Raw genomic sequence first — 8212 nt, 5'->3', positions numbered from 1 at the left:
CAGTATACGGAGGGATAAGTCTTCTACACATTAACACAGGACAATCGTCAGACATAAGTTAAAAGTTCCCCAGTTTACTTAAAACTAGCAGTTATATTACCACAGAAGTAGTCAAAACCATTTCCCCATTTTAGAAATCTAAAATTTTACATTAAAAAAAAAAAAAAAGAGTAAGCTAGTTGTGTGGGTTTTCTCCCCTGCTTCCAGATCCGTCTATTATAGTAAAAGGCACTCCACAGAGTCAAGTTTTATCCCAGATAAAACCCACCACTCAATCCCATTACACACATCAGGAGCCAGATGTGCACTAGGTAAGAATAGGTCTGCTGTGAAAATCAAATGAAAATTTTGGAAACACTTGGATCAATTTCCCCTTTTATCTCTTTGAAGGATGACCCTCTTCTCCCACCACCTGGCTTCTTGCCGCTCTGTCTGCAGGTTTAGCCAGGGCAGCGTTTCCACGACGAGCACCGCTGCCAGCCGCTGGCCTGCTGAGAAGCGTCCTGGGCACCTCGCACCCGGGCGGGCTACACACAACGGGAAAACTAGAGCTTTGCTTACCGTGCTGAGGAGCGAACGAGTCCTAGGTCCTGTCACGCGTAAAAGAAGTTACTCTTTAATCCACCTCCAAGTATTAAAAAAACAGAAGTAGTCAGATATTCATAATGCTCTGCATGAGGCCAAATAAAGTTAAATCAGTAAGACCTGCCTTACAAAAAAGCTTCACCAGGGGGTCATAACTTACTTTTCGTACCTTTCTGCCATTTCTTTTTTAAAAAGTCCTTTGCGAGTCCAAGTTAGAAAGTTGATCAGAAACACCCAGGATCAGCTGTAACTTGGAACAGCAACAACAATCTCAACAGTCTGGCTGGATCGTTTATCCTGTAGTTTCACCAGCAGGAACACACAATTACTAAGTGTAAACAATGGCTTAATACACCAACAGTCCAAGTCACTGTACAAGGAGCTACCAGGAATGAGCAGGAGTGTTTTCATTAGGAATGATATAAGCTTTGCCCCTAGCCTCCCTCTACTCCTCATTCCCAAATTAAAAAAAAATAATCGAAATGCCAAGAAAACAAAATACCCATCCATGTGGACTGGTGGCCAAGGTGTGCAGTACACAGGTCTCGGGCTTCCCACCGTCAGTTACCGCTGTAACAACCAGCTGAACAACCACCGGCCAGCAACGTGAACAGACCAGCCCTGTACTACAGGCAGCCCCACTGTACTTAACAGGAGCTGTGGCAACACCCCACAGCAAGAGCAGCCTCATCCGCCCAACATCCAAGTAGTGTTTTTCTCCCAATAACTTAAAAAGTCCTTATACCAAAATTTAACTGGAAAATAAAACCCCCAAGTCAAAACAAACTGTATTAGGCAGGGCAGTTGAACCTCTACAGAGGTTCCTAAAAGCCTTTACAGTTTCTCAAGCTTGTCCGTTCCCTCTGCAAAAATAAAGGAGGGGAAGAAAAAAAAAATCGGAGCAGGGCATGAGTGAACATGGCAGTCAAGGCCAAAGACACTATTATTGAAACATCTACACTAGATAACTGTGCCCATGCTCCTGCTGCAGTAGTATGAGACTCATATTATTTCATGCTTCGTGATTTTTTTTACTTTAGCATGTTTTAACCCCCAATCCCTGTTTTCACTACCACAAATGACATAATTACATAATTCCAATATATTTACAAAATATTAAAAAGTCTGTTAATCTTCTACATATTAACCTCATTCTGCCACTTTACACATGCACTAATTTGGGAAAATAATAATAATAAAAAAATCAACAGGCTGAAATGAGTAACTTTACCCTTTGTCAACAAGCAATCTTTGCATCTTTCAGAAAGAGTAAAATGAACAAAGCCAAAGTTGTTTCACTGAGCAAAAAAAGACAGTTCAGAAATTCATGTGCAATGGCTACAGATCTGTAGAGTCACTTAGCTGAGATGACATGAAGAAAAAAGTGCAAGGTGATTCCTCACATAGCGTAAAAAAATCCAGTCACTGAGGCATGGCTGCGGGAAAAGAGGTGCTAACTACAACTCTAGGAACAGCATCAGGAACTAGCCAATACAACACAAACACTGGCATGTGTGTTGGTTGAATCTACTGGCCAAAATGACTTTTTTTTTTCTTTCTTTCTTTTTTTTTTTTTTTTTTTTTGTACACCATGAATCCTTGGGGACAATGGAGTGGATTACAGTGGAGTCTTCTAGAGCAGAAACATAAAGACAAAGGGAACAGCTCCAATCAATAACTGAGGGTAGAGTCATCCCACTCCAGCTGTTGCTGTCTATTGACATTCTGTTGGTCCTCTTCCTGCTCTCCTTCCTCTTCCTCACTGCTTTCAGACTCTGCACTGGTGATATCATCCTCTTCTCCCTCTTCACTTTCTTCTTCCTCTTCCTCCTCCTCCTCTTCACTGCTGTGTTGATCCTCATAAGTCTGTTAAGAAACAAATTACTTGTTAGTATCATACTGACCTAAATTGCTCTTCTCTTTTGAAATTGGAGCTAAGATACTACATAGTGAAAAAGTTATTAGATCCCTTGCTCTTTCTTGATGTTCAGCACTAATTAGGCAAACAGTAAAAAAGTGGCTCTCTATAAAACCAATCTCTGGTTTTGTAACGTTGCTAGCAATCCTCTTGATTTAAACAAACAAATCTTAAGTACTAACCAGTACCTCAAAGAATAGTGAAAAAGCATCTTCCAGTGAGAACACATAAAGAACATTAAGGTTTCGTCTCTTACTAATTCCTCCTTTTCTAAAAAAAAATTATATCAACCATAGTAGAAGACAACATCATAAAACAGTGTTAAAAATACTTTTTTTTCCTGTCTTTGGAAGAAAAGTTTACTTATGTTAAGGTACCATGCAATACACTAAACACTAGTTTAATGGGGACACTGACCCCTAAAACCTGACATTAGATTCTGGCGTTTCTTGACCAATTACATATCACTACCCATGCAAGACCCAAACACAGCCACTCTTGGGATCTGTCACTATGGAGCATTCATTAAAAACTCAGTGTCGAGGTCTGTCCTCTGCACTCTGCTGTTGTTCTTGCTCTACTCCCTTGCTGACAGTTTAACTCACTCAAAGGTGAGAGAGGAAATTCATTGGAAGTACCGAGACATCAGCCTTACCTCCATAGGGTTCACAGTGATGGTCAACGCAGAGTCATCCCAGTCCATCTCATTTTCCTTCCCAGTGTCCTGGTCACGCATGGTCCTCTGATGTGCGGCTCGGATTCGGAACACTCCCAGAATAATCATAAAAACCAGGAAACTGACACAAACTACAATCACCACCGTGGCTGTACTGGGAACAACTGCAAGAAGAAAATAAAAGGAATTTTTTAGGTTACGCTGATAAATAACCCTTACACACTGCTGGTAACTAACCACTCCCATTACCTGTAAGAGGGAAAGGACCTTACAGAAATACTGCACATGGGTAAATAGAGGCAGTAGAATGTATAAGGTCACTGCACAAGTCAGTGGGAGAACAAAAACTAAAATTTGGTTCCATACAGAATCACTCTCAAAGACCAGCATGTTCTCATCTATTTTACATTTCACTATGTAAGCTCCTATCTAAAGTTCCTGCTTTTTCCTTACATCCAAAACTCATGCCAAATTCGTATCCTTAAAATAGAAAGGGCAGATACCCCAACTCATGAAGGGAATAATACTGCAGCTCTTTTTTCATGTCATTCACAAAAAAAAAATGTCCTAGTTCCTCACATTCTTTTATCTAGGTCTTAGAGTTCCCTCAAAGCAGTGTGCCTCACATCAACCCATGTACAGATTGGAGAGAGATCCTTCCTGTTGCCTGGGGAAGATATTTCACAGGTCTCTAGTCATCTGCTCCTCCCTGTTTGGGCAACAACAGAGAGAGACTGAGCAGCTGCTTAGTCTAACACACAGCTTTAGCCTCTGGGAGAAAAAAAAAAATGCTCTGCAAAAATTCAACACAAGCGAAAAAACATCCGAGCTTCCGTGACTGAGAATCCTTACCTGAAAATGGATGAGGGTTGGCCAAGTTGTGACCAGAGAGATCTACAAATGTGTGATGCACTGGATGAACAAACTGTGGCTGGGCAGCTATGTGATTAGCATGTTCAACTGGGTTAGCTGTGTGGATAACATTCACCTAAGAACAAAAGGAGAAAGCTCAACCCCAGAAAAACACCAGCTTACCTGCAAATAGACGGAAGAGATCTATTACCCACACCGAGCATTCAAGCCCTACTCAAAACAGCAATGGTTTGTCTCAGGGGCCTTAATTCTTTATTTTAACAATCATCTCAACGTGGAGCTCCTCATATATCACGGCTTCTTGCCAACATAACCCTCTAGCACTGCAGTTAACTGCACTCCTCAAAGCTGTTTCTGTTAGTGTGCAAGCCTGCGTGCAAACAGCGGCACTGCAGGATAAAAGGATAAAGCCAGTTCATGATGAAATTTGGTAGCATGCCATTTTGATTCTGCCGTAACAATATACACAAACATATATGCCACATGAATTACACTTTCTTTACTTCCGTCTTCTAATATTCTGCTGTGTCTTCCCTTAATAACAGTGAAGAAATTCAGATTAAAGGCAGAGGGCTAAGGGGCTGAGAAAGAAAGGTGCACGAGCAGAGCGGGCTCCTTGGCACAAGCGCCAGCTCAGTGTTCAAGCAGCACACTGCAGGTTTCCCTGCCAAACGAGGGAGCTAAATACACCCCTCCTGCGGTGGAACGCCGCAATCCAGGGTACCTGACCAGCTGCACAACAGGAAAAGTTCAGGACGAACAAGGAAAGCAATTGCAGTTCAATAGCTTGGCAAGATCCTGACTCAGGCACGCAGAATTTCCTCAGGAAACAAACCACGTGGCTTAACAAGAAAACCCCTCTGTTCTACGGCACAAGTGGCTCCTTGGCTTTCCTAGCCCTCCATACTCAACCAGTGCTGGTAAATGCAATTATTAACTTCACTGACATCCTTGTGATGAAATTTAAAAGCAGAAATTCAAGCTCATAGCTAAAGATAAGAGATGCATGACAATTCCTTTCAAAATAAGTAACTTCATGTTCAAGCAACTGAAATTGCAGCACCCCTTACGTTATTTCCTGCTATACTTTCATATCTTTGGTACAAGTGCACTGAGTAACAATTACCTTGTATTCTAATGCAGATGAAATATAATTTTAGCCTTTCTGCTCTTTCACATTGCACAGCAAACTTCTAACTTACAGCATTCTTGCTAGCATTTAATGTCAATGCTTGAGCATCACGTAAGCAAAAATACTGAAGGGTCCAGTGAGTTCATTTACAGAATCTTAAAAGTCATATGTGGAGGTTGCTCAAGGCTCTGGTCAAGGTCAACTACCAACACACCTGATAGTCCATTCTCTACGATTTGGGATTTTTTTTTTTTGCAAAATTTATATGTTGACTTTCTAATTCAATCTCCACCCCTCCCACACACACCTCAATTAACTATATCAATTCTGCTACAACATAGCAGTCTCATCTGTCTAGGCAGCTTCATTTAAAACTGAAATGTAGAATTGAGAACACATTAAAATACAAAACAGTTTAAGATGCACAAGTTCACTAATATTAAAAAAAACACTAAAGGACTTTTTGGTGATAAAATCACAAGTTCACTAATATAAAAAAAAATCTAAAACAATTTTAGATCTGTACTGGAACCCAGACTCTAGTAACTCTCAGGGCGATCGGGTAAGTTCACATACCTCCACTTTAAATTCGTTGCTGACATAGCGCCCGTTGAGTTCAGAACAGACTAATTTGAACTTTCTGTCGAAGAGAGCAACGGTGTGCCAATTTCTGTAGCGTATCAAATGCAGAACCTCCTCATAGTTGGCCATAGTATCAACCCCTGCAGAAAGAAAGCAACAAGTGGAACAGTTATTTTACAAAGACTGAAGCATACGGAGGCATCCTATACTTCACAGCATTGCCACCTTTCTTCTCACGAGTTTTCTCGGCTGATTTTTTTTCCTGATGACTGGAAATTTAAGTGTTGTTAAGCTACAAATTTACAGACATGGGGCTTCACTGAAATTCTGTGTTTTAGTTAAAAATTAAATTTTTAATTACTAATTTAAAGACTAATTAAAATTAGTCTTTAAGGGGATCTTGGAATACTCTTTTTGAATACACAGCAAATATACATTCTAAATGCATAATAAACAAGAATGATGCATGGTCCAGGGCACTATCTGTGCATGGAACAAGCTTTTTCTGGGGACACAGGGCATTTTGGTAACCTGCAATTCATGACATGAGATGACAACACAGAGGAGGGCCCAGGACAGCCTATTTTGTAGAATCACAGTTTTCCAGAGAGCAGTGGAAACACCCCTGAGCTGAAGATCTTGACAAGAAAGCAGTATCTGTGGTAAAGTGGTACAAAACATCTATCGAGCTGGCAGTTCCCATTACCACTTTGAGACCCTTCCTACGACAAGACCAGAAGGAGCTACCCTTACCTGTGATGATCATGCCAAGGTTGGAGGTACTCATCTCAATGCCCTTCTGCTGCAAGCGGGTCATATCAACCTCCAAGCTTTCTTGTTCCTGATTTAGTTCCTCTCCTAGCACTGTCACCTCACATGTATCCAAGTTATGCATAATCTCTTCAGATACCAAAGACTCTTGTACTGAAGAGCAGAGAAAAATCCAGAGATAAGCAGAAACAAAGGAAAAGTAAACAAGAGCCCAGGAACTATAAAACTTCATATGCAAACACAACATTTCCTCTTAGAACACATACTGATGTCTAAGCCTGAAGCAGACACCAAGTACTCAAGAAATAATCATGATAAAAGAAACAAACAAGGGACATTTACCCTAAGATAAGAGCCAAAGCTTACTATCATTCATAGGAAAACCTTTCTCGGCCCAGATGATGACCATCTCCTTCTCACTAGACATAAAACCCTTAAAGTATCCTACTATATTCCGCATTAATAGAGAAATCCATGTCTCTTCAGAGAAGGATGATGTTTCAATGGGGTAAGGGTAGGCAACAATACTACCCTTAAAAGTATATTACCTGTAGGATCTTCATCTCCATCTCCTTCTGGCTCCACCTCCCGTGTAATGGTACTTATTATGCGAAGCTCCGGGAAGAGGGAAACGCCCTCCGTGCTCTCGAACTCTGAAGCAGAGCGGGCAAAGTGGTTGATGCCACTGAGACTAATTTTCGGTTCCTCTGGCTGCAAGACCATTACGTACCCCTCCACGGAAGGAATGGAGATGCATGCCTCCTCATTGAAACATCTGCAAGACACAGGGGCAGTTGTGCTCACTCAAGGAGGCTATTTGACGGGCAGGCACAATTGTGCTGAGTAAGTGGTTATTACACAACTAAAACATGAAACATTTCAATGATTTAATTGGTGTCGCTATATTAAAATTGTGATGGTTACATCCAGCAAGATCCTTTTGTGCATCACAACTGATATACACATACTTTTTTCCGAGTTCCACTATCACAATATAGAGATAATACACTTCAACATTAGCACATACTTGACAACACTGGTGATTTTAAGTCTCCGGATCCCAGGTGTTGGGAATTGGCGAGAATTCAAATAGGAAACGTGTTGCATGGCCTTGTCAACTCTGTCAATATCATCTCCCTCTAAGGTCAGCGTTGACTGAGTGGGGTTCATATGGATCTGAAACAACAGTGAGGGAAAGAATATTCAAAAGTAACATAACTGACTATTTCTGCGCTGCTTAGTCTGGTGACTGTCAAGATAATCACGTCTGTCCTCAAAGTGACAAGGTCGCTATTTACCGGGCTGATAGTTAACTTCCCTGCTCATACCTCCAGTCAAATGTATTTAGTATTTTATTTTTCAAGAAAAAAAATCTAGGTGCTCATCACAGTGCTGATGAGCAGATTCTACTAATATAGAAGAGAGATGGCAAATACGTAAGAGCAAATCAGCTTTCACACAACTTTGCTATTAAAACAGACCTGCAAGTCAAGGTCTTCCTATTAAGTTGCTTGTTAAGAAATTCTGCTTTTTATTAGACATTTTACAGCTAGTAAAAAAGGCAGGCTTTGAAATAATTAAAAAGAAAACCCTCTTCAAGGCAGGAAAACACAATTACTTTGACCCTCAAAGTTTACTACACCATATGTATAGTAGGAAGACTTGCCAGTTTTCA

The 8212-nt window shown here is 40.8% G+C and overlaps 1 protein-coding gene across 1 annotated transcript in view; it reads right to left on the bottom strand.

Annotated features, from left to right (window-relative positions):
- Positions 1 to 8212, bottom strand: part of CLSTN1 (calsyntenin 1) — a 35930-nt gene continuing 27718 nt past the window's right edge. The window contains exons 13-19 of the mRNA XM_026053605.1: positions 7565 to 7713; positions 7086 to 7312; positions 6520 to 6690; positions 5761 to 5906; positions 4032 to 4167; positions 3159 to 3343; positions 1 to 2451 (exon numbers count right to left, since the gene is read on the bottom strand). Of these exons, the coding sequence (XP_025909390.1) occupies positions 2257 to 2451; positions 3159 to 3343; positions 4032 to 4167; positions 5761 to 5906; positions 6520 to 6690; positions 7086 to 7312; positions 7565 to 7713 (1209 nt within the window). The 3' untranslated portion in view covers positions 1 to 2256. The remainder of the gene's footprint in view (positions 2452 to 3158; positions 3344 to 4031; positions 4168 to 5760; positions 5907 to 6519; positions 6691 to 7085; positions 7313 to 7564; positions 7714 to 8212) is intronic.

This window comes from Nothoprocta perdicaria, unplaced genomic scaffold, assembly GCF_003342845.1.
Source record: "Nothoprocta perdicaria isolate Ctin4 unplaced genomic scaffold, notPer1 scaffold_117, whole genome shotgun sequence".
Classification (NCBI taxonomy): Eukaryota; Metazoa; Chordata; class Aves; order Tinamiformes; family Tinamidae; genus Nothoprocta; species Nothoprocta perdicaria.
Note: the sequence above shows the minus strand (reverse complement) of the source record. Positions and strands in the feature narration are given on the sequence as shown.